Below are 26,656 nucleotides of genomic sequence, written 5' to 3'. Positions count from 1 at the left end.
TTACATACTATGTCAGCCCTGGGAGCAGATGCTCAGCCTCCCGCTGCCAGATCCTGGCTCCGACCATTCTACCTGTGTGACTGCCTATCCCACACAACTCAGGGCAACGTTGTTTAATTGAGCCAGAGTGGATTTCCACTTCTGGTTGCACCTTAAAACTTGTATTCAAATAAATGTTGTATACTATCAGTACTTGGGAAAAGAGCTACTTTTCAGTGCATTTTAAGAACTTACTTAAACAGCAGCCTCTGCGAGATGTGTGGGAAGAACACCCAGCACACACAGTGATGAGTGCCTCACAACCATCCGAGCGACTTTATAGGTTTTTCCCAAATGCTGTAATTCTCAGATGTGCCCAACAGCTTTAAGCGTGCAATGAGTTATGGCTCTCCAAAACTATGTAGCTCTTAGCTACAGTTCACAAAACCCTAATGGGAATTGCTTTCAACCCAACGTACGTGGTAAAACCACTTCTTCATCTTAGCTACTGTCTAGACCCTACATCAACAGCAGAGCTAACCACATTTTTGCTTGTCAGATTAACACAATCTCATTTTATACGGGGAAAATAATACGTTGTTCCCTCTATATCCTTCCTCCATTTTTAGAAGTCTATTCGTTAATGTTATTTTATTATTTTTTCTTACAAAGTGGAAATTGGGTAGGAGACAGGAGTCGGATGACATAAGAGCGAAGGATTATGCAACAGCAAAGGAGCAGTCCCAGACACCACCATCTGAATTTAGAAAGCTACCAAATTTTTGAAATTAACATATAACCTTAATCCCATAATAGCACACTTTCAGAGGTATTGCTGGAAGATCCATCACCCGTCAACTTATAAAATAAAATTACTCAGAGCTTATAATCACCACAGAAGTCAGGTTGGCCTGTTGAGGTTTGGCAGGCTCTCCTCTTTCATTGACAAATATAAAGCAGATGATGGTGGTCTACAGAACTTTAGGGAAATATAATGCTTGACAGCAAGACACCACTGCAAAGTATTTTATATCTTCCAATGAAATAAACAAAAACTCTCGCAATATTCATTCCAGCAATTATGACCACCATAAAAAAGCCAGAGTGTGAGGGTTTCAGTTTTAAAAGACTCAATCCATTTTGTGAATTATGGCTGTTCTTTCTAAAGGTGCTCATGATATGATGTGAATATATGATTGCTTAGAGATTCAGGTACGGTCAGATTATTGTAAAATTATTACTGTGAATGTCTATTCAGAGTAATATTTTCTACAAATTGAGAAAAATACTAAAATCAGACTTTGTATTTACCATCTAATAATCTAGTATTAATAAACTTTTTTGGACAAGACTGAAATAACAGCTCTGTAGTGCAAGAAAAAAAAATCACTCTCATCACTAATCCCTGTATATCGATTTCTACTACACATTCTACCCAACATGACTTAGCAAGAGCACACTGATGTTGTGGTTATTATTTCCAAAAGATCCAAGCTTACTGTTCTAAGCAACCCATTTTGATCATGTATTTATATTAGTACCAACACGTAGCATTGAAACATTCCTGAGTAGGACAAACTAATGAAACTCAGCCTAAAGAAAGACAAATCTGATCTATCCTAGCAATGACCACACTGATATGATGTTCAAAAATGGGAGATGTGTCATCCAAAAGTCAGACAAGAAAAACTTGAAAGAAATAAATGTAAGAAACTTTATAATGAACTGATATATCTAAGCACGCAGAGCCAGGCTCGCTCATGCAGAAAGAACAGGTCATTATCCAGAAGAAATTGGATGACACCAGGGAAACTGCTATCCCACCCTCTGCATGGAGAAACCACATCCTCTACAGTAGAAGTACCTCAGGAGAGTTCTCCTGCACTCCTAAACAGGGTCCTGCCAAATGCCACTTTTCTCCATCTCTCCCTGCAAAGCATAGTGCCAGGTGAGGAGGAGCTATAAGTGATGGTTTACAAGTTCAAAATTCTTTTCCAGCTTCTGTTGACCACATTAACATTACAAAGGAGTTGGAATAACGATGAGATTGTGTCTCTAGAGAAACTCGGAATCAAACTGAAACAAATATCAACATGAAAATTGTTTTCTTTAATCCCATTGCGACTCTGTTTAAAAAGCTTAGATCATGACGATACATGGCACAGTAATCTACCTGAAATTCAGGGATGCATCTGCAGAAGCACTAACGATTGTAATACCTCATAAATTGAAGGAATCTATACACAGGGCATTTGATTATTTGTGCTTTCTCCTGAACTAAGGATATCACAAACAGAGTAGGAAATGCCATACTAGACCTGCCATACAGGCTTTCCAACTGTGAGCAACTGGTGCCTAACAACAGGTAGGAGGACATTTTAAAAAATAAAAGAAAAAAAGATAGGCTACAATAGTTAAGAGGAAAAGCCGCTGTTGTCTTATCCCTTAACATATTATCCCTTCAGGCATGTGGATCACGTATCATACCCTTAATTTTAAATAATACACTTCAAAGTGTTCTCATTGTACATTTAGAAATTAAATCTTTTTATACAGAAATTCTACTGAAACCTTAACATTACTGAGTTCTGGCAGCAAGTTCTACAGATGAATTATGGACAGTGAATAAAAGATTTTAATAGCCCATTTTAAAATCCATTCCCTAACACTAGAATCAAACACTTCTAAACACTTTCCTCAGCAACCTCCAAACCATTTCTGTCTCAGCTAATCTTCCTTGATATCACATAATTAGAACTGAACACAGACTCAAGAGAAAAGGTGAAATATTTACACAGAGGCATTTATTAATTTTCAATGTGTTTTCTAGTCTATCACATATAATCCTGTTTAAGCCATTGCTGTATTTTCCACAAGCCCTTTGAACACAGTGTCCAGAAAGACACCACATGCTCTCTTTTCACAGCTAACATTTTGCTAACGTGTTTAGAGTTCAAATTATTCCTACAATTGCCAGCAGACATTGCTTTACATTGTCAATTAATTTTGCTTGGTGTGGCACTACATATTCATCTAGCTTTGCTGAGCTCTGGAAGGTCCTGGCTGCATTTCCTAGGTCTAACACACTAAACAAATGTATATTATCTGCACATTTTGCCATTTTCCCTTTCACAGAGACTTCAAATTGTACTGCATGAATCTATCCTGAATTCCCGAGGGCTCCCTAGGGTTAACCTCTTGCCATATTGAAAACTGACGTTTCATTCCTTGTCTTTGTTTTCTGCCTCCAGCCAGTAGCTACTCCCAGAAGAGCAGCTCCCCTTTCACCTCAGGACTATTTAGTTTCCTAAATAGCGTCTTAAGATGAAACATAGCAAAGGCTTTCTGAAGGTCCAAATAAATGCTGTCAGTCTGTTCTTCTTTACCGGGTCAGACAATACTGATTAGCTACTGTGGTAAAGCTGGTCTAGAAAACAAAACAAAACAAAACATTTTTTTTCTGGGTTGGTGCTGCTTTTAAGCACCTAAAGCAGTAGTAGTTTTACCATATCTGCTTGACATAACAATTAGGAGACTGATAAAAAGCCGATAAGTGCAATATTTCAAGTATCTACTGTACCATCTCCCAGAGAAACATGTAAGAAGTACTTTGCAGTAAGGACTCTGAATTTCTCTCTTTGGTGAGTTCAGGTCAACCCTGCAATGTTATCCTTAATTTATTTGTTTTCTGATTTAATTATTCTTAGAGCTACTTTCCAACAGGATGTGCTTATATTAGGCTAGACATGCTACAAAGCTCTAAGGCTTAACAGAGTGTAAAGATACAGCTGTTATCTTTATTCATATGCACTGGATCAAATCTAGAAAAGTTTATTACAAAGCTATAATTCTCTAGGGAGAATTCAGTCAACAGTTCTTTCGCTTTTCCTTTGGAAATCAGGGAGATGAATATGAAAATCAAGACTTATTATGTTAAAAACTACTGCTCAGTAATGGCTGTAGAATTAAATTTGACTAGAGTCTTATTGACGTACAATGCAAAAGCATGTAAATAACAAAAATTAAAATCTATTTATTTTACAGTTGGCAAATAGAAGTGTACGTCATACTGGGCACAAACAGCATGCAAGTTTACAACCATAGCCAGTGTTCAGACAAAGGCATATTTACTTCAAGCCATGTCTGTTATTCTAACAATCCATGCATGAATGCCTCCACACTAGCGTAAGAAGAAAAGAAAAATAACATTACTTAAATTATTTGTTTTGAGCACACATATACGAGATCAATCACATTTCTGGCTATCCTATTAAAACACCATCTTACAAAAACTACCACTGCCTCATCTGATCTATTTTACACTGAAAACATAATTTGGTCTCTTTATGTCACAAATAGATGCACCATAGATTAACACAAATATTCTAAGTAAACGTATTTTTATAGAGCTTACATGTATAAAATCAGGAGCCGCTGCTTATTAAGGAAAATAATTAAATACTATTAAATGATATCTCCAGATATATTCATGGCATTATAATCCCAAGAGAAGTTGTTCTTTTGAATGCTAATCCACATATAAAGATAAACCTGTGTGCTTATAGCTAGGGTACTAAATCCAAACACAAGCACCTTAATTTATATTCCAGAGGCAAATTATTGAGGTGAGGTATGTGGAACAGGAAAGGACAGGCAACCACACCTAACTTCACAGGAGCAAACTCAATCCCTAAACTATGAATGGAATATCCTATCACCCATCCATCTAAATTAGACACAGTAAAATGTTAGTGGTATGAATAGTCCTGCTTAATTCCATCAAATCAAATGAGGTGATGGATGTTCTTAAAGTAACATTTGGATGACTACTTTAATAGAGGTTTTCTTAAGACTCCAGTCTCCAAAGGTGGCTAAAACAGGGTTTTAAAAGGTTAGCTCTAGATTGAGCACTGTTAATATACATTTTCCCTTCACAGTCCGTTACAGTGTTCATTCTTAATATTCTACAGATATTTGTGGATATATATTTAGAAAAGGCATACCATTATAATGCACCTGTTGACAAATAAGCTTCAGGAAAATAATTGTTTTCTGCAAAAGTATAAATACTGCAGGTTTCATAGTCAATAACATGCAGACTTTTATTTACAAAAAAAATATCAATCTTTCAGGTGCCAACAAAGCAGGGTTTATTTGTTCTTTTTTAAATGAATTTAAGCAAACAAAATTTAAATGAAGAACCATTTGCAACTAGGTTACAGAAATCTCCATGTAATACAAGATATTGTTAATGCATCTGCCTGCTATTATCAGGTCAAGATTAGAAGTATTTGTGATGTATTTGTATAGTCACCTTCCCCCATAAAAATCAACTCATAATAATGTACAGACACTCATCAATCTACCTGCAAAATTCATCGGAATACTGACAATTACGTGTAGTGAGACTTCATGTCTCCTGTCTGTCCACAGTCTCAAGGACAGAAAAGACATGAGCCAAAGTCAAACATGAAACAGTGAGAGCATTTCCCAAAAGGGTTAGAAAACAAAAGAAAATAAAAGCAAACCAAATGTATAATCATTTCTATACAAACGCTGAGAAGATTAAAATAGTGATGGGAAACTAGAGAACTTAGTTTTAAGGGAATATGTTTTGAAGCATGTCAAACACTTGGAGAAAAGGAATAAATATTGGTACATTAGTACATGGACATAAAGGATAAAGAAAAGATGAGATAACTCACATCAATAGAGGAATCATGTTAAGAAATCACATTATAAATAGGTTAGAATCAAATTAGAGCTTGGTGAAATGCAGCAATAAGTAACACAGAATCTCTAAAAAATTGAATGTCTGTGTCCAAATACAGGAAAAAAATTTTATTAAGGACAATCTTATCTCTGTCATTTGGCAACAGCAACCCTGTCATGCCCAGAGAAATTATAATAATTGCTAGCACAGGAAAACCAGCAATAATGGAAGGGTTTAGTTGTTTCAGGCATGCTGTGGTGCCACGCTTAATCTGTAGATTGCACTTCATGAAGTGGCTAGACAGGGAACTCACTAAAAGAAAACCAACTTGTGATACAGTCATCAGCACTGTCGAGGACCTCATCAAGAATATGACTAGGAAAGACCCTGATATATTTAGATTCAACAGCTCTAAGGTAGACAAAAGCCAAAAAATATGCACTTGATTTCAAAAAGGAGAGCTAAATAAAAGGGAAAGCTCATTAAAAGAAAACAAAATATCAAAAGGTAATTACTGGCAGGTAGCATGAAGATAAGGTAAGTGGGTCTCGGACAACTCTGTGCAGGACACCTCTACGTGCCCAGCAGGAAGCCTCGAGCACCTGGTAGCAAGTGATCCGGCAGATGCCACGTCCTTCACCCCGGCACATGCCAAGCTCCACAAAGTTCTTGAACATAAACGGAGACTCTTGTCAGGTGCTCAGGGCTCCCACGAGGCATTGTCCCCACAGAGTCAGTCATGTAAGGGTGTCCTGCAGAGAGCTGTCCTATAGAGAGTTGGCCACCACAGAGAGCTATCACATTCCATATGTAAGCATAGCACAGTAGCAGGTGAGAGCAAGCGTATACCATCCCTCTCAAAGACTGCTGAAGGACTAACAGCAAAAAAGCTATTTAAATGGCAGGTTAACAAAGGGTATAAGAAACAACAGTGTCAAAAAAGATCATAGCATATGCATATCAGTATAACAGAAAGGATTATAAATCATGGCAGGTTAGCTGTAAAAAATGCAGTATGACAAGCCACAAAAGATTTTAAGGAGCAAGTTGCAACAACACAGTAAGCATCTTCTTTATGCTTTCATCAAGAACAGGAAGGCTGTCAATCTGTGGAATCATCAAGGTGGACTATCCACAGTCATTTCAGAAAAACTACATGAATATTTTTGCACATATAGAGCAAATAATCATAAGGACGTTTCTATAAACGAATCCTTCCCAAAGGATGATGCAGCTGAAATTCTGACCAAAACTGAAATTATATTTCATTGCAGAATAAATTGAAAAAGTAAACTGTAAGAACTCAACAGCACTTAACCAGAATTCACCACCAAATTCAAAAGAAACTCAAGGATAAAATAAGCAAACTAATCATTGTGGCATGATACCTGATGCTATGAAACCACACCAGTAGCAGCAGATGAAAAGGCAGCACACGTGGCACAGGTTCTCATTAAGAAACCCTGAACATAAGGAACTTGGGCCCAGTGTGCGCAATGTCCATCTAACATGAATGGTAGGAGTAATAACAAAGAATAAAAGTAATAAGCAAATAGACAATTACAGTCTCCACAAAAGGTTAAGCAGACTTTTATGAAGCAAAGCAACACCTCACATAACTATTGAAACTTTATGTACAACTCAAACAGCAGCTGGGAGATCTTTACAACTAGTTCTTAATTAAAAATCTAGAAACCTTTTACAATCATAACCATTATGAAGAGATTGGCTTGTGAAATTTAATATCAAAATTGTTACACGCTGAGAATAAAATCCATCTTTCTAGACTCCCAATCCCATGTCTTTCAGCCTGGGCTTTCAAAGATTAACAGAACAGTACCAAGGGGTACTACGCCTTTGTGAAAAAACTGGAATTTAACATTTTTTGATGCAGTTCTATGACAAAGCTAGCTCTAGTCATTCCATGAACAACTTTCTCCAACTGATTTCTGTTATTTCAAAGTAAAATTAATTCCTGGAGTGGTGTTATTTTGCTGCTTGAACACCTTTATTATACAAATTCAAAGCTGCCATTTGAGTTCAAAATGGACACGTTTTTTCTCTCTCCATCGCTGCTCCCCTACCTTCACTTTCTCCCAGCCTTTATTCATCACACTGCAATAGGTATTTGATAGCTGACAACATGGCAGACACCTAACAGAAATATACTTTTATAGTTCATGACAAGAAAGGCAGTTTCCAGGCAGAGAAGATCTATGATCTCACCCTTTTCCTAAGCAAAGGGGAGGCTGCACGCAAGTGGATGCCCCTAAGGAAGACTGAAGAAAGAGCTCGGCAAGGAGGAAGGAGATGGGCAGGTCAATACTGTTAAAAAGCACTCCTGGGAAGCTGTGCTTCTATTTCTTACTGCCCCACTCCCCCAAAAGCCAACCTGCCTGTGCCCAGTTCTGAAAGCAGCTCTTTTCCTTTTCCCCTTCAAGTTTCCCTATTGATCCACGCACGGAGCCCAAGGTACATGACCTCAAAGCGAGCACAGCACGTCCATATTGATGAGCTTTTAATATAGAAGTGAAAGAAAGAGTAAAGAGTGTGGCGAGAGGAGGAGAGCACTAGGGAAAGCGGGATAATGAAGAATCCAAGCACTTCTGGAGAAGCAAAAGGATTAAGAGAAAAAAAAAAAGACAGAAAAAGCAGCTTACTGTAGCTCTGCAGTTTAGTATAGCATGGTTAAATTCTGCACTAAAACGCAGGTATGGTGGCTGTTTTCTGCTTCTACCTTGTGGCAGCTTCTTCTTTGGAAGGGCACTGCATTAATCAAGATCAGGAATGATAGCCTTAGAGATTCACTAAAGCACTGCAGTTTTATAAATCTAAACAAAAGTTGTGCATAGTGCATCACCCACACTTCAAAGAAAAAAATAAAAACGGCTCTTTAAATCTGTTCTAAAAACCTAGAGTGAAGAAAACAAGTGATAGTCTCATTCTTTTCAAAATCAACCCTTCACGGCTACTTTTTTCACTTTAATCACCGATTCCTTAAAGAGACCGTTAAGGGGAATGAAACAAGTTTATTTAGGCTATTTTTGAGCTACACCCAAAATATCTAAAAGCTGTAGAGCGTGCTCAGATTTAGAGAAATTCTACATGCCAGTGCATCCCAGCAGCCTGAGCGCTCTCTCTCTCAGCCTGTGCACGTTCTGCAGCAGTCTGTATCTCTTCCTGCCAGCCTTTAGTGGAGACCAATTTCCCTGGCAAGCTGTCTTAACTGTACTGCCCGCAGTCTCAGGGGTCGATGAGCTGGAGACCTTCAGCCCTCTTCTTAGTCATACCTGCCCACTCTTCAGCCTTAAAAGCAGTTTGGGGAGAAATTATCCCCCCCTGTTGTGAGGCTGTTCAGGTCACTGAAGAAACTTGAGGGACTTTCATTTCCTGCCCAGGCATATTAGGCAGTTCATAATTAAACCTTCTGCTGTGAAGCTTTTAAATATTTTTCTATTAACTTCTACAAGATATTTTTCAAGCAACTCTGCTTCTACAGTACCATTGTGACTTCTAGAAGGAACATTAATTTAATATGCTATGCTAGTATTTCTTCCCTTACAACAGTAAGAAACAAGGAGAAGCTTTATAACACAGAAGAGATTTGGATTTGGCAATTAAAGCTTAATTTGTATTTCATTTAGCAATATGAGAATTCTGCCAACATCTTTGGAAGACTCTTAATATATCTGCATTAATGCACAGCCGATAACCCTCCAGTGCTTTCATTTACTAAGCGCGCTAATGCGGCTATAGTTGCCAAATCAGCTGGTGCATGGAAAAGAAATTTCCTTGGTTTGACTAGATTCTCCAGTCAGCTGCGCTGCATTAAAATCAAAGTAGCTCCAAACTTGAACTTCAGAAAAGCTCTGATACATACACTTCATGTTAATCAGAAGCATACAGTCTTCCGAATAACCTGCAGCTCTCAGTGACTCAACATTACTGCTCAGAGAAGCAAGGGTGATACGGTAAGCAATTCTGATGTCAAAAACAAGAGCCTTGCAAAACACAGGGATTACTCTAATTCATCTGGTTTTCACACTTTAAAAATTATCTGCAGTTTCAAAGTATAAACAAGAATGATGCAGTGTTCCCTTTAAAGCAAAAAGGCAGCATGACAGTTCTTAGCCGGCTACACAAAGGAGCCCCGTGTTCGCGGTCTCTGAGAAAGCCAAACTGTTAAATAAAAAAAAAAAATCTGAGGGAGAATTTTGCTCAGAAAGATGTTCTCATGAGGTTTATATTGCATCATTACACTAACATAATTTCAAGGAGGTGCATAATTTAAAGATTAGCTCCAAGTATGCGTGCCCAGTCACTGGTGCAATAGGAATTCATCCTGCTCACAGTCATCCTTGAACAAATCTGCTGTATTCAAGCTCTGCACACAGATGCAGTCTGCATTTCATCGTAATAACTAAGACTGCTCAAATTGTGTAGATCTTCTAGAACAGTCTCTTAAAATTGATTCCCTATTATCAATTTAACAACCCTTCTGTCTCCTTCCCATACTATTATAAGTGATTTTACTTTCCTAGCCTGAGTCACAAACTCATTCTTTGAAAATGTTTTATATAGCTGTATGCAAGCCAAAAAATGGAGACCTACTTGAGCAGCCAGGCAACTTGAGTTCTCATAAATAAACACCAACTCTTGTTCTTTTATTTTCAGAATCAAATACTGAGAATGAAAAATAACATTGCTGATCAAAAATACTTAAAAAGTGAAATTAACTGAAAAAGTTATTAACTTGGCAATTAATCAGTTGGGAAGGATTTGCCCAGGTCTAGAATTAGCCAGGGCTAACATTTCCTTTAAATGTGTTATAAGTTGTGATAAAGAACTAAGATAAAGTTTAAGGGCCAGACTGCAATCCTTGTACTGATACTGGCTAATGTTAACCAATGTTCCCACAACTTGTATGAGTAACTTGTCTCCACAGGAGCTATGGGTATCATTGTCTAGGTCTGAAAATGCAGAAGACTGGAACATAATTAAAAAAATTTAAAAAAAAAAAAGAGGGAAAAAAACCACTTTAAGATAAGTAAAGCTCCTGCAGATTCAAAACTCTTCCTTCTGCCCAGAGAACATAGGGTAACAAACAGTATTTCATGCAAGAGAACTAACACTCAGTAGTCGGCAGGTTACTGTGCTGATACAATAGAAATCCCCAAAAGATTTACAATGATGTGGTGCTTTAAAATGGTTCCCTCAGGTAACCACTGTGAGATCTTTCACTTACCAGTGAGTACTGCTAATGATTCCCTTCTCCAAAGGGAATTTGTATTTAGATCTAACAAAACGCTAGTGAGGCTTTTATGCCATTTTTGTTCTGGGGAAGGATGAAGACAGACCATTTTGGTATTTTCCCTACAGCTGGGACACTGTTCGAAACACTTCTTAGAAAATCAGCTCTTTAGTCCCGAGCTCTGCCTGCGATAGGTAACTAGAGAGAAACACACTGCGAGGTGGCTTTGGTAGCTGTTTTTTGTCTGTTTTATAATTAAATCTATTCTTTTCAAATTAGCAGAGATGGGATTTAAATGTATCCTCACCATCCCAAATCAGTGTCTGAACCACCCAGTTATTCACTCTCATTCTTAAATAATTTTTTCTATTCAATTCATCCAGCTGATTCAACATTTCAATTTCAGCATGACAAAAAATAAACATATTTCTCTGTGATTTTGGTTTAGTTTGCTTGTTTGTTCTTAACTAAATCAGCTTCCAAAAGCAACAGGAGATGCAAAGCTACTCTCCAAGCTCCCTGAAGACAGTAATACTTCTCACTGCAAACTACAGTACCAGTGAGATGCAGGAATAAATCCTGAGGAGCAATAGGGTAGCTGATAGGAGTCAAGAAGTGAGAAGAAAAGTGCTAATGAGAAGTACCAGGAGGCTCGGAGCACTGGAGGGAAATTCCAGGATGCTGCAGGCAGCCAAGGAAAGGGGAAAAGAGGACTGAGCCTTCAGCATGCTTTCACTGCACAAGCCAGACTCTGCTGCTGACACAAGACAACCAAAATTCTGTGTATTGTCTGCAAGGCCTTCAGGAAAATTAGCAGACTAGATAATGAGAGAGAAACTCTTATCAAGGAGGAGAATTTGCTGATCATTTCCACTCCAGGCTGCAGCTTCACAGTTACTTTAAATTGACCTAATTACAGACTGCTGTGAAAGAGGATGGGAAAGGCAGTCAGGATTTTCTCTCCCTGTCTTGTGCTGGCACTAGAGCTGGTCCTGGGCACACTAAGCAGACTTCGGGGTTTCACACAGGGCACTGATTCAACTGCAAACTAATTTTTTCTGCTGTTTTTAAATTCTTATCAAGTTACTTCTGGGCTAGATCAATTCCCTCTTTAGGTTCAGACAAAGCTCCTGAAGGGCACATTTAGGCTAAACACAGCATGAAATCACAACTGAAGGCCCCATCTTTACCTAGAAAGACAGAAAAAATCCATGCTTCTGAGTAACTTTCCTACCTTTATAGCATCTCCCTGTAGTTCTTAAGAAATCGCCTCCACTGCTACTTAACAAACATTTCCATCCTGCTCAAATCACTAAGGTTTTTTTATTCACAGCAGTACGCTACAAGACAGAAAGCCTCTGTGCGCTTACCAGACTGCAAACAAGCAGTTTCAACGTATGCAAAGTGTAGTGGAGGCAGATTTCAGACTTCCCGTAACATGACACAGTTTCGCAAGGCGTTGGGGAAGAGCATTTGGCTATGAGTTTTCCATAAATAGCCAATTTGCAAAAAAGCTGTTCAAGTTCTAGAAATCTGTTGCTTTTCTATTTTCAGTTCTTTATCTCATTATTTTACATAAATGTTCAGAACAGGCTTCATACTTCCAAGATTTAAAGCTGATGTCCTTGTAGGTTTCGGCTGGAAGACCACATACTTCACAGATACAGATTTGTATGATAAACTAAAAGGGAGACCAAATGTCAGCACCTCCAGTTCTGCAAAACCAGCAGTAATCACTCATAAACGAATGTCTTTATAAGTAGAATTTCCATTTATATTTGTCTGTAAATAAGCAATTCTTTTCTTTTCCAAACTTGCTCAGACAAACTATCTTTGAAGCTCTTCTTTGATATTTCTCAATGACACTGAATAGATGCAAGAATTGCCTTTGGGCAATTCTCTAGGCCCTTGTCCTTGTTTAGCTGCTTAAAAGTTGTGCCTTCTGGGTCATCTTTACCTCTATAGCTGACAAGGTTTTCTTCTAGGGTTTTTTTGTTATGCTTTATTCCACCATCTCAGTCTCTCTCATTCTAAACTGAAAATGCACAGAGGTACCAAGACAATAATTTAGGGGTCCTGCTGAAACAACTTAGCTTCAGAGACACAATATTCAGGTGTAGGACCTTTTAGGAAGTGCATCACAGTTCATTTCACCTAGAACAAGGAGAGAGGAGTAAGATAAAAGGGAAGCAGAGATTACATCAAGGGCTCTTGGAACCATGACTACAGAAGTAATTTCAAATCAGAGACAAGTCCAGAATCAAAGTCACTACTGCCAAAAATCAGCATGAAATGTTCTTTATGAAAGCTACCGCTTACAGGTCACATAGACCCCCATATGGGACTAACTGTAAAATTCTTCCATTACTGTGCATCAGAACTATTAATGAAACCTGAGGGGAACAGGACTACTGAAACAGATAAAGCAAGACCCAAGTAAATCAGGAGTGAGCATATTGCAACTCTAATACTCTCTCTGACAGATCTATCCTTAAAAGTCTTGTATCTGCCTTTACTTTCATGTTAACAATTTTTTTTATAAAAACTAATTGGTTGAAATTAATAATGAAATCTAGCACACTCACAGCTAATCCATACAGGCACTGAAGTTGCTGTGGATGTGCAGATGAACACTTAGAGCTCATTCTTGCAGGGAAGGATTTAGGAACTCACTTAAGACCAATTTTGCATAGGTTAGCTATTCATTTCTTGAGCCGTAAGTCTATGAAAAATATTACCTTACTGGTATTTCCCAAGAATACTTAGATTACTGAAAATATTTCAGCATTTTCCTGGATCAATGTTGCCATGAATATGCCATACCATTCAGGTTCACTCAAACCTAGTTTAGGCACCTCAGTACTCTCACAGCGTATCTGATGGCAAGAGAAAGTACTTTATGCTGTAAGTACAGAACACTTTATATAAAAAAAAAAACCTCAATGAAAGATGATTTTTCTCTTTATGAATTCCAGTAGAGCTTGTTGTAGCATGGTGAATAATAACAGTAATTATAGCACGTCTTGTTCTCATCAAAACCAGCTTCTTGGGCTTTGCAGAGAACAAATGAGAAAGTTATGAAAAATCATTTAACAAAATGTTTTTTGAGAGTTGACAAAATACAGTCCCTAACGTAGAAGCTTTACTGGAAAGTACAATCAGATTGCTTTTATAAGAACAGAGGAGAAAGCAATATTTTTTTCCCCACACTTCTCAACTGCCAAGAATTCTTCCCCTTTTTGTTTCATATTAAAATAAAGGTCAAGTTAGTGACTCAAAAACTAACGCTGTAAATATTGACCTCCATAGGTCTGAAATGATGGCTGGTACCACTGAATCCTTGAAACATGGTTGGAAGAAGTAAGTGGAAAAGTTTTGTAAACTACTGTAGAATTTTCTAGGGCTGCGTGCACCTTGTGAAGTCTTAAATATCTGCCAGGCAGCATAGATAGAAGTAATTCACAACAAATGACTTCTGTTAAAACCATCTAGCACTGATGAGCTGACTGATCTTCATTTAACATGATTACACAACCATGAATTAAAATAAGAACTCTCTGCCTTTTCAATGGGAAACTCAATCTGTTATAGTGTCTCTTTTGCGCTTGATGACAAATGACAAGATCATTTCTTTCTGTTTTTTATGTAATACAGCTACAGGATAACAGATATTTGCCGTAACATTTCATTACCCAGGTTAACATGCAGTATGGAATATCCTAGTAGTAAGTTTACAGAAAACATAACTTTTAAAATATCACTGAGTTGAAAGAGATAATTGGAACAGGATGAGTGAAAAATCCATTTGTTCCTTCTCCCCGAGGACAAAGGTATCTTTTCTTCAATGGAGAATGAAGAAGAAAGTGGGGAAACAGCTTTCCGAGGCACAGCTTTGCACAGAAACAGGTGTAGAGGCCAAATTTACAAACACAATGCAAAACAGTTAATTCCAGTGACATCTGCCAAAAAAGCAGCTTAGGTAGAATCCTCACAAAGCTTCAGCTGCACAGAAACCCAGAACTTCTAAAAAGGCAGGATGAGAAACCCTAGAGTGCTTGTGAAATAACCTATTCCCCAGTGGAGCTCCCAGCAGACAGAACGCAGCCCTGGGGAGGCTGTAATTGATGATGACGCTGCCAGTGGCTGAGTAAACAAAGGAGCAGACACGGTCACAGTTTCATTTACCATGCTCTGAAACTGCGTTGTCGTATTTGCTCAATTAGTAAGCAAATTAGTTCACTGTGTAATTTTTCCCCCTTTAAAGATGAAAGGAAAGGAGCAGTATCTCTTTGTATTGGAAGTCAGGGACACAATTCATTCTGCTGCCCAAAGTTCACACGCACAATTTTTATGCTGCCACAAGAGAAAGACAAGCCAAATGAAGCTCATAAACACGTTTGAAAAGTGTTTTGAATTTATGATGCAAGCAAGCCTTACAAAAGGAATCAGGACTTTAATTTTAAAATATTGCTAATTTTAAGTAGTAGAAAACAGCATAGTGTTAAGAGCTATTTATCAATAACACACCAACTAACTGTCAAACAGAAAATTCCCCAAGCCCATAAAATACTAACAATAAACGTAACTGACTTCAGTGGGAAACTTGGATAAAAACAAATACAGGATCAGATCCAAACACAATTCAGGCTGCAAGCCTAGAGAAATACTCCTACTGCTGCTTAACAGGGAAAACTGGTGTCGCTCTGAAATAACTTTCAATGGTATTTAATGAAAGACCTACAAGTGTTTTATCATGGGATTTAGATGGTGCCTTAGCTTTGTTTCAGTGTCAAAGACCATTAGTCCTCTCCCTTTGTGGTTACTAAAGGGCCAGGAAAGGGATATGGGAAAAGGAAAAGATACTAATTCCTATTAGCCTAAGAAAATAACTATCTGAAAAGCTGTTTCCCATAAATATTTCGGAAATTCTATGATTCCTACTAATAACTGACCCAGAAGAATTTTAAAACATCTGAAATACAGGTCAGAATAAGTATTAGTGGCACCAAACCTACCTAATCCATGGTGTTTGAGTCCTGTGGACACAGATCCACATTAAAATATTGATGCATAAGAAACTCTAACATTTGTTACTTAATTAGGTCAACCATGGAAGAACGGGAGAATCTTTTTTAAAGTGCTGTCCCACGGTTCTAATTAGCCAAGCATAGTTAAATTAAGGAGAAAAAAAGATTTTCAATAAAAGCTGAAAATAGCACCAATAGGAAATCTGCATGAGATAGTACTCAAGAACAATGACTATATAAAAAATTGAATTGGAGGGAAGAAAGAATGGATAGAAGAATTACCTTCAAATAAGAAGAGCAATTAGTGTTGGCTCCAGGATATTTTTATAAAGCATAGGAATTCTAGCAGAATTATTTTAATCCAATTGACCGGAGCTGATACACTGAATCCAGTTGTAGACTGCATTTTAAGAATAATATAGGAAAAAAAAAGTAAAATAATCTAGAGAAAAGAAAAAAAATAAAAGAAACATTGTTAAAATTAGCTATGATGTGTTGAATTCGTTCAATTTGGAAAACATTGAGGGCAATAACAATCCCCTGCTTGATAAAAATTGGTAGCAAAAGGAGTAATAATCAACATAATGAAAGGGAAAAAAAAAAAAGGGAAAAAAATTCCAGTATTTTGCAATAAAGATTTAGGCTGGGTAACAGAAAGCACTAATTCAACTTCCACTTGCAGTTTTCTCTTCATCCTTCTCTCACAGCAACAGTATTTATTGCCTCTATCCTACCCAGGGAAGAAAGCCTGATCTGTAGAAAGACCACAGTGTAAAAGCACACTGTTAAGCACTGAAGCAAACACTATTTGTAAATTAGAGCAACTTTCATTTGGTTTCATACATGTTTCCAAGCTGCCAGATGTTGGCAAAGAATACATAAGCTTCTTACAAGCCAGAAATAAAACCCACAATTTATCTGAGGTCCTGTGCAGCTTTAATACTTCCTATACTTGGCTATCAACAGTATCAAGTGGTCTTAGGTTAAAGCAATGTAATGGATTATGAATTTGTCAATGTAAGTAGAAAACTAGGTTTTGGGGAAAAAAACACCACAGATCTGCACATGACAAAATATAAACAGATGTATAGGTGATACAAAGGACAGGTGATGTGCAATAGGTTAGCAAAAGAAGTGAACAATGAGGCTTCAGAATCAAATAATGACAAGACGTCCTAAAAGCTTCTCTCCCCTGTATCAAAGAGTAAAATCAGCATGTATTCCAGTAAAGAAACACACTAAATCACTAAATATAGAAACCACGTCAATAAACTACATATCACTTAATCAGCATGATAAGTAATAAAAATGCCTTCAGAAATTCAGGAGAAATTGAGGTAGCCAGATATGATGTCATCAAGCTCATTTAAAATCTACCTAAAGCTAATTTCAACAGGCCAAGCTCATTACACCTTTCAGGATAAATCAAGTCTATGCACTAATTGCAAGGTGAAGAAACATGATGAAGGAATAAGATAGATTCTTTCTACCTTGCATCTCCCTGGAACTGGCAATTTCATCCTACAGAAACGGCACAATTCAGTAGCAATTTTCAAGGCAGCCTAGTTAGGAAGTTGCTAATATGGCGTGGAACTTGGCAGCAATAGGAGTGAAAACAGTAGCAAGTCTTTTAATCATGTAAAGTTGTTCAAATATGAAAGCTGGAAGGTGTTTAGCTTCTGGCAAATGCAGAAGGATAATATTTAGGAAAAGGGATGCGTATGGCACTTAGTTGTGGAGTCCAGTTTGATAGACCAGATGTTAGAAACAGCTTTCACAAAAAAAATAAAATTACAAACATTAAAAACTAGTTAACACATCAGGGAGTTCTGAGGTACGTCTGTAAATTTGTGTGAAGGGACTAAAACTTAAAATAATCCTACATTTTTTGCTATGCACCCCCTCAGATCCTTCAAGCAAGTAGAAGACTTGCCTCTCGTCTCCCTAGCATAAAGCACATGTACCAGACATCTTAAGCAGACTTGAAACTTGACCATTACTTAGAAAAATAGAGTTAAAGCTTGCTATTTAACCAAACTTTTCTCATGTTCATACATTCCTTACACTTGTTGCTAGTCAGTGAAATGAATTCAGCAAGCAGATTGTATATAGACAACAGATTAGAGCAGTTCAGTTTTACTCACTTGTGTTAATTTGAAATATCTCCTAGAGGTCTTGATGATACCAAGACCTTGGAGCTGAAAAATTGCAGAATATCAATATAAAATATTATTAGAAATACTGACACTGTGAAAGAAAATACAGATGGATTTTTCAAAACAAGAGATTTCAACAAGTATGTTTCATTAAATGAAATGTTTATGGATATTATTTGTCTGAAGTAAAAGGACAGCTCAGCAGCATGCTGACAGGACAGCCCACCTGATACAGGGCAGAATGATGCTTCTTACATCCTACATAGCATTCCATGCTGCTCTTCCACAGCCCAAAAGGCTAAGAAATCCTTTGAGAAGAATAGTTATTGTTGCTATATATGTATGTAAATTCTGCAGTGCCTAATAGCTGTCTTTTGCCTGGACACATTTGTCCAAACAGGTCTAGTGATTTATTTTCCTTTCCTGTATTGAGAAAATCCCAGCTCCCCACTTCCTTACACCACATACTGCAGCTGGAACTTGCTATGACTTTCTTGGTTTTCAGTGTTGGAACAGGTTCTCTTTTTGATCCTTACCTAAAATTCTCATTTCACAAGCCAAGAGCCAGAGCTCTTGCTATACCCAAACTCTGCTTCATGTAATCCAGGAGAAAATGCATTTCAGTAGAAAACTGGCTTTCACCAGCCCTATCGGTCTCTCTCTCCTGTACCTAAACTGGAAGAAAAGGGTAGGCTTGGCTAATCCCAGCTCAGCTGCTACTGAGGCTCTGCCAAATGCTGCAGGAGAAGCTGTCACTTGAAAGTACACCTCCAACAGAGCAGTATTGTGTCTGTGCAGGCTTCCTACCAAGAACAAAAGTCAATACTGCAGCTAGGCTTTTCTAATGCTATGCCTGAATAAAACATTTCAGGAAAAAAAAGCAGCAGCAGGAAGCTGAAATGCAAATCAAAGATGATCCTGAATCAAAATCTTAGATCAAATCAGCACTCCAAACTTTGGGAAGTCACAATCATAGAATCATAGAATCATAGAATAGTTAAGGTTGGAAAGGACCTTAAAGATCATCTAGTTCCAACCCCCCTGCCATGGGCAGGGACATCCTACTGGCTCAGGCTGCCCAAGGCCCATCCAACCTGGCCTTGAACACCTCCAGGGATGGGGCAGCCACAGCCTCCCTGGGTAACCTGTGCCAGGGCCTCACCACCCTCATGGTGAAGAAATTCTTCCTTATATGAAGCCTAAATCTGCCCCTCTCCAGTTTATACTGGATAGCAAGTAGTCCTTCCAAGAAAAATGTCCACAAACTTTGTGAACCCTCACTATTTAGAAGCCTGCTAGGATGCACGCTGAGAAAAAGTAACTTATCCCATTTGAAGGTGAAGCCATCCTCGTCATGACTAGCTCTGTTCACACAACTGGATGAACTGAGTATGTGCCAGTATGCCAAAGGGAACTAACAAAGTAGGCGATGTCAGCAAGTACAATGATTTTTTTGCTAGAAACGAAGTATCTGCAGTTTTCCTCTTTGCTTTTGTTTCCAAACATGTGGTCTTGGGGTCTTTCCCCAACACGTAAGACAGATAGATATGAGTCATTACATAATCCGTCTTGCAGCACTGAGGCAATATTAGCCAGTTGGGGAGCAGATCTGAACTAAAAAAAAATGATGGTACAGATTTTACATGACAAAATTTAGTGCTAATAAAAACAGGCAATGTCAGTCAAGTGTGTTCCACGTGCATGAAATTTATGCAGAAACCAACCTTGAGGTCAGAGGGCATTAAAAGACACAATCTCCTGAGAACCTCTCCTCTATGCCTGACTTGTCCTAGTAATCTCAAGCACAGAAAACCCATAATAAAGCTTCTCTAAGCCCTCAAAGGTGTTCTTTTTTTTTCCCTAATGCAATTTTAAAATATATCAAAACTACCTCATTCTTATGACAGGTATATTTATCCAGAGACTTAATAGCATCACTTTCCACTGTGCTGCATTCAGACAAATGACACCAGTTCTCAAATAACTTTGTAGAGTTCTGCCTCGCTCATCTGACCAGTGGGAAATGGATTCAAACCAAAAATAAGAGGTAATCACACAGCAGATGGTAACAGCATTAAACGTTGCCACCTTCTCCTGAGATTCCACTGGTACATACTACACATTTATCTTTCGTATCATAACCCTATTCTCAAGGACCAGATACTTTCCTTTTCTAACTACACCAAATAAAACTTGATTCAGGAAGCATACTAAATTTCCGCTCTATATTACAGGTAGCAAGTATCCCCTTCACGTTGTTCCTTTTGACTTAAAAATAAACACATTAAAATTGTTGGGTTTTTTTTCTTATAATTACATGCTATTCTTCCCTGTAGCTTTATCAGACATACAGCGCATTTTGAGCTGCAAGTTACCTAGGGAAGGCCTTGTTCTGCTGTCATTATTATCGCCAAGTAGTTCATCAAATTTAATGGCATCATTTATTTAATAAGATACTACCCAACATGAGAAAGAATGGATGAGTCCAGCTCCCAGTAAAGTATCTGCCTCATTTCAGCTAGAATTATGCTTCAGCTTACCACATACACATTACATGGTAATTTTCTCCCAACTTTCCCCTGTGCTAGCTTTTCAAGTGGTTCTTAATTAACTCTGTTTTATTTATGAAGGCATATTTTGCTAGACTTTCCCCAAGAGCTTTAGTAAACAGCTATATAAAGCTTGTCTTTACTTATCACATCTCCCATGATGCTCTCGAAGAGGAGGGGAGAAGAGGAAAACGTTTAGAGAGGCAGAGCTGTGTTTGGGATGTGAAGGTTTCTACTACTTTCAGTCTGTCTCCTAAAACTGATTTCTGTAGGGAATCATAATATTTTTCCATGCTTGTATATACGCAAGTGTCAATTTGTCTCCTTTCTTGTTAGCTTTTAGGCAATAGCCTATTTTGGCCTAATTTAGCAGAGGTCAGAGCTATTAAAGCTATAAGTTTCTTATATATCTTGTGAATATTGGCAGCAGAATATAAGAGACTGTATGAATATTCCCACTGAAGGAAAGATGCAGTGGCCTATTCAGCCCATTAGATGCAACAGAACTGAAAAGATTCAACTTTTCCCTCCGAGGCAGAAAAAGCCTCCATCAACACTAAACATCCATCAACATTCAACTCTGGTTTCCACACATAGTTCAGTAGTAGCGGCTAAGTTTGCAAAAAGTATAGCTGTTAATTGTCTTGAAAGGATGTCCATCACCCTAAAGAAAGGCAGAAAGTGTTTAGCTGGTACTGAAAAACTGAGCCCCTTCAGCCAGGGAAGAGAGTCGAAGCATTCTGCCCCTCACTTTGGTGTGTTATGCCTAAATTTGCTGGACTGCACCAATCACATTTAAAAAGCACAGGGAATGTCAACAAATGTATTCACCTTGCCAATCATTTGATAGTGAAATGTATCTAATGATAAAATGATAAACATTTTCTGAAGCAAAAAACTACACGCTGTTTTTATTCGACAGAGCTCACATGCGGATTTGGGACTGTAAAATGAAGATTGAACGTGCACTCATTTACTTCTCAAGCCAAATAAATCTTGCAGACTTTTGAGTTTTAAACCTTTTGGAGTATATGGGTCTGTGAACTGATAGTCCAACCTAAAATATAGTCCAACAAAAATAACTATCGTATCTTTCCATAAAGTGGAGGAAGAATCAGAGTTAAGGTAGAAAAAAATTGTTCTAGTTCTCTGATTGAGGAGATGTGGTTCCATATCAGCATGTTTCCATTTGTCTCCTTCCCCCCAGTTTCTAACCCGCCAGCCTGTTGTGGCCCAGTTTGACCTCTGTCTTTTTTTAAGACACAGGTGAGTTTTATTTTGGAAAGACAGAGGCGGCACAACAATTTGTGTCATTAGAAATATCAGTTTTAGAGGAGAGTTAAATGCACACAAAGCTTAAAAGCCTTGAATATTTACAACACTTGCCATTAAATGGAATTACATTGCTAAAAAAACCTTAAGATGTGAAAATATTTTCACTATTTTTCCCCAAACTTCCAGAAACTGAATAAAAGTAGGCTGAAAGAGTGAAAAGAATTAAATATATTTCAATATTTTCAAGTTTTTTTAAAAAAACTTACCATTACAAGTGTTTATTTGCAAAGAAAAGTATTAATAAATGAAAAACTTTTTGAAAAATGTGCTAACTAAAAATTAAATATTAGCTGTCATGTCAGTACAAAAAAGCTACTTTTCAAACCCAAACGTTCATTATCTTGTTTTAACCAGAATGAGAAGATTGACATTTAACTTCAAGATAGCCAACCTTCCATGATGATGTGACAATGAATCAGAGCCATTCTTAAAACACAAACGAAAAACAGACACCCCCCCCCAAATTAAAGCACAAAACAACTTACTCAAAGACAGGAGGACTCAAATACTCTTAGTGACCAAAAGAACATAAGGAAAGAATAAACATTCAGGTCTTTTGAGTTTATACTCATCACACCAGCATTAAAGTGAAAGAAGAAACTGCTAAGTAAGGTTATTACTTTTAAATTCTAGAAATGCATATTTAAATAAATGTTTATTTTTCTAAATGTGAAACCTCAGTCAGAAGTCACAAACCTAGTTTTAAAAATATTCAGAATCAAGAAACCATTAACAAACCATTCCAGGTCTTTCAGCTATGAATCAAAAAGCCTTTTAAATTTGTTTTCTATCGTCTTTCTTGCCTGTGCTTTTTCCCTTTTTCTCTCGATTGTGGACAGTCAAGGCTGTATATTTGCTTTGCAGCCCTCTCTCCATCTGTGCTAGCGCAATGAACACAACCTAAGTGATGTGGGCTCCTACCACCTCCTGAATCACATAAAGAGCTTTTGCACTAATTGCCACTATCCTGGGAGCGTTACAAAGGAATGCCAGTGTACAAAATTAATTTTAAAAATAATCAACTCACCAAAGCCAGTTGAATTAATTCAGCATGGTTTGATGTCTCTTGATTTTAGGGAACCTGGACTGTGAAATAAAGTTTGAAACTTGGGACTCAAAACCCATTAGTAAAGCTAGCTTAGGAGAGGAGCTGATGGCTGGCTATACACAAATTCTGGCTTTGACAGCCACTGAATTCATTCAAATAAAATACATTTAGTTTGGCAATTTTTTCACTTACGGTGCAATCTTTTCATCAGATGTATAAGAAATCATACCCTTCAATACTAAGGGCATTTGACTTGGCAAGTAAATGGATTTAGATGTATAAAAGCTCCAGACAGGAGTCAAATCAAGTAGGAAAACGTAGTGCTTGCCAAAGAACATTTAATTGCTCTTGTCTACACATTAGAAACCATGATCTTTACTTTCTGTAAATTCTTGAACAGTCCTTTTAATACTGCATACATTTCTCTACTGTAAAGATCATCCTATAGGACACACAGTATAAAATACAGCTTTTAGAAAAGCACATGTTAAAAAAGTGCCCTTTGACTAGATTTAGCATTTCTATTCAACTGCGCCAATGTTCTGATTAAGAGAATGGAGTAAATAAGGTTTTTCTTATTTTTTTTACTTTTTATGAATTGTCTTATGTTGATAAAACATGGATAGACACCAGGGTTTTGTAAACATGTATCAGTGTTTTCCACTTTTGCCTTCCCGGCAGATACACCACTACTTCAAAAGAAACCTTCTGTATTTGCAGCCTTTACTTGTATTTTTGTTTCAGGCTATAGAAAAGTTTAAAGCAACAGCACACACAGACAAAAAAAAAAAAAAAAAAAAAAATCAAACAAACATATACACACACACACACAAAACAAATTCTGCAAGCGCTACCTGCAAGATTCCATTTATATTCACTAAAGTCAATGGAAAAAAACAACTCTGAATTGAGTAGGACATCAACTAAGTGAATACATTGCTTCATTCTTGTGGCTGAAGGCAATTATTTATTCCAATAGTCAGCACATCCTATGACACTGCACAGTGTCCAATACTGCTACAGTCCTTTATGCTAGGAAACAGTGGGATAAATACAGAAGCATCTGAGGAAAAGAAGGAATACATAGTCTAGACACCGGACTGAAAATTACTCCCATGACTCCTTCCAAAGTCTTCAGAAAGTTACCTGACTTCTTTCCTTCAATTTCCCTCTCTATAAAATGAGTCTATTAACACTTAACAACTTTGAAGGATATGATGAACATTAAGTCATAGTTGAGAATTGCCTTGAAGGCAAAAAAACACTATATGAAGGCTAAGTATCATCCCCATCATCAGAAATTCATGGTGTGTCCTTTCCTCTTCTGTTTATAGGGAGAAAGGAAATTATCTTACCAAGGAGATTGATGGCACCTGGAAACTGTAGGCAGCCACCCTCTAAATTACTGTGCATGAGTCACTTTGAAGTATTATAGTTCTTTACTCAGTGAGACTATTGACTCGAGCATATGTTGTCAGAAACATATCGTGGAAATGTTTGTAAGAGGCAAGTTGTTACTGAAGACTACTTGTAACTGGTACATAAAGCTACTTGGTGAGCTTCCCAACGATGGAAGAGATGGTGGTTGTATTTCAGTGTCCTCATCCCAAAATATGCATTTCAGATCATGTCAGAGAGAAGCTGTGCTGATGTATAACACCACCACCAGCAAAGGTAGACTCAGACATAAATTCAGACCCTCTTACTTCATAGACTCATAGAATGGTTTGGGTTAGAAGGGACCTTCAAGATCATTCAGTTTCAACCCCCATGCTATGGGAAGGGGCACCTTCCACTGGATCAGGTTGTTCAAAACCTCATTCAACCTGGCCTTGAACACCTGCAGGGATGGGGCATCCATGACCTCTCTGGACAACCTGTGCCAGTATCTCACCACTCTCACAGTAAAAAAGTCTTCCCTTAAAACCATTTTCCCTCATCCTACCCCTGCACTCCCTGAAAAAGAACACTCGCAGCTCTCCTGTAGGCCCTCTTTAAGCACTAAAAGGCTGCTATAAGTTCTCCATGGAGCATTCTCTTCTCTAGGTTGAGCAACCCCAACTCTCTCAGTCTGTCCTCGTATGGGAGGTGCTCCAGTCCTCTGATCATCTTCATGCCCCCCTCTGGACTCCCTCCAACACATCCATGTCCTGCCTGTGCTGAGATGTCCATAAGTGGACACAGTGGTGTCTCATGAGAAAAAAATAGAGGGTGAGAAATGCCTCCTTTAACCTGCTGATCACATTTCTTTTGATGCAGCTCAGGATATGGTTGGCTTCTGGATCGCAAGTACACATTGCCAGCTCATGTTGAGCTTCTTATCCACCAGCACCCCAAATCCTTCTCAACAGAGCTGCTCTCAATTCATTCTTTGCCCAGCCTGTATTTTTGCTTGGGATTGCCCCAGCCCAGGTGCAGGACCTTGCACTTGGCCTTGAACTTCATGAGATTTGCACATTATGCTGCATATACCCTCCCTTTGCTCTTTCCCCTCCCACACACACACACATCATGACCAGTTGACCAGCGCATACCCTTGGGAAAAAAAACCAAAAAAAAACCATACTCCAACACATCAGATAAGGAACTACACTGAAAAAAACAATTTTTAACCAAAAGAAAATTTAGCATATGAACTATTTCTGGCACCTTCAAATGATTCACCGCCATATCCTCAGCACGTTTAAATTAAGATAGTTACTTTGATATTAGTGGAGCTCTGCTGCTTAGCATGGGATGAAAATAGGTTATTTAAATTCCAATAAATAATTAAAGCACTGTTTGAGGTATTTCAAGATGAATCTCCATTGAAATTTCATTCCTCGTAGCTTCATCTTCCAATGGTCTGCATTCATTAATCTTTGCAGGAAGCAGCTTTACTCTGCTAATTCTACGACAGCCGTAGTACAAGAGCATGAGTTGCTTGGGTTTGATCTTGTGTAAATGAAATAAAGTCGAGTGACACTGTATGTGGTAGTTACAGCATTCACACTGAAGAAAACTAAAACACTAGAAAACTAACTTTCTACTACTCAGGCTATCTTGACGCCATCCTGTCTGCCGGAATTCTCCATCATTATTTTGGAATCCAATATGAGACAATCAAGCGTTCACCCAAAGACCAAGGACCTTTAATTAAAAATATTTGTCATTCACAGCCTCAAAATGCCTCAAAATGTGGTCTTACGTACCTCAGAAACAGAATACTAAAATGGTGAGAAACATGTCTGTCTTTTTTTTCCTATCTCACCCACATAAGGCTGCAAAGCGCCTCTCATATCCTAGTTTTAGCCTTGAAGTCCAGCACTTGGACTTCAAATGGTAAGTTGCTAGAACAGGTATTATTTTTTTAAGGCTCTTATCATTCCTATTTCTCCAGCCTGTCTACATCCTGATAGCAATGCCCAAACCCAATAGAATATACTTCCTTTTCATATCTAATTAACATCCAAACTGTATTTCTCCTAAGCATGACTACTGTAAATGTTTCAGCAATTTCCGTTATGTTTGCAACTGAGTCTCCCAGCTCTTGAGATCTTGCTGTTTGCATATCTTTCCAGCATACAACGGTGAGAAAAGTGAACCATGTCACTAAAAG

At 37.9% G+C, this 26,656-nt stretch overlaps 2 protein-coding genes across 7 annotated transcripts in view; one reads left to right on the top strand and one right to left on the bottom strand.

Annotated features, from left to right (window-relative positions):
* CTNNA3 (catenin alpha 3) overlaps positions 1-26,656 on the bottom strand; it is a 470,553-nt gene that overhangs the window by 270,947 nt on the left and 172,950 nt on the right. The window lies entirely within an intron of this gene.
* The window catches only part of LRRTM3 (leucine rich repeat transmembrane neuronal 3), an 84,188-nt gene that overhangs the window by 17,818 nt on the left and 39,714 nt on the right, over positions 1-26,656 (top strand). Inside the window, exon 2 of one of the 3 annotated variants that reach the window (XM_054071290.1) lies at positions 14,253-14,303. The exons of the other annotated variants lie outside the window; for them this stretch is intronic. Within the exon in view, the coding sequence (XP_053927265.1) occupies positions 14,253-14,258 (6 nt within the window). The 3' untranslated portion in view covers positions 14,259-14,303. The remainder of the gene's footprint in view (positions 1-14,252; positions 14,304-26,656) is intronic. 3 annotated transcript variants of the gene reach the window in all.

This window comes from Cuculus canorus, chromosome 7 (assembly GCF_017976375.1).
Source record: "Cuculus canorus isolate bCucCan1 chromosome 7, bCucCan1.pri, whole genome shotgun sequence".
In the NCBI taxonomy this organism is placed as follows: Eukaryota; Metazoa; Chordata; class Aves; order Cuculiformes; family Cuculidae; genus Cuculus; species Cuculus canorus.
This window is presented reverse-complemented; position numbering and strand designations above follow the sequence as displayed.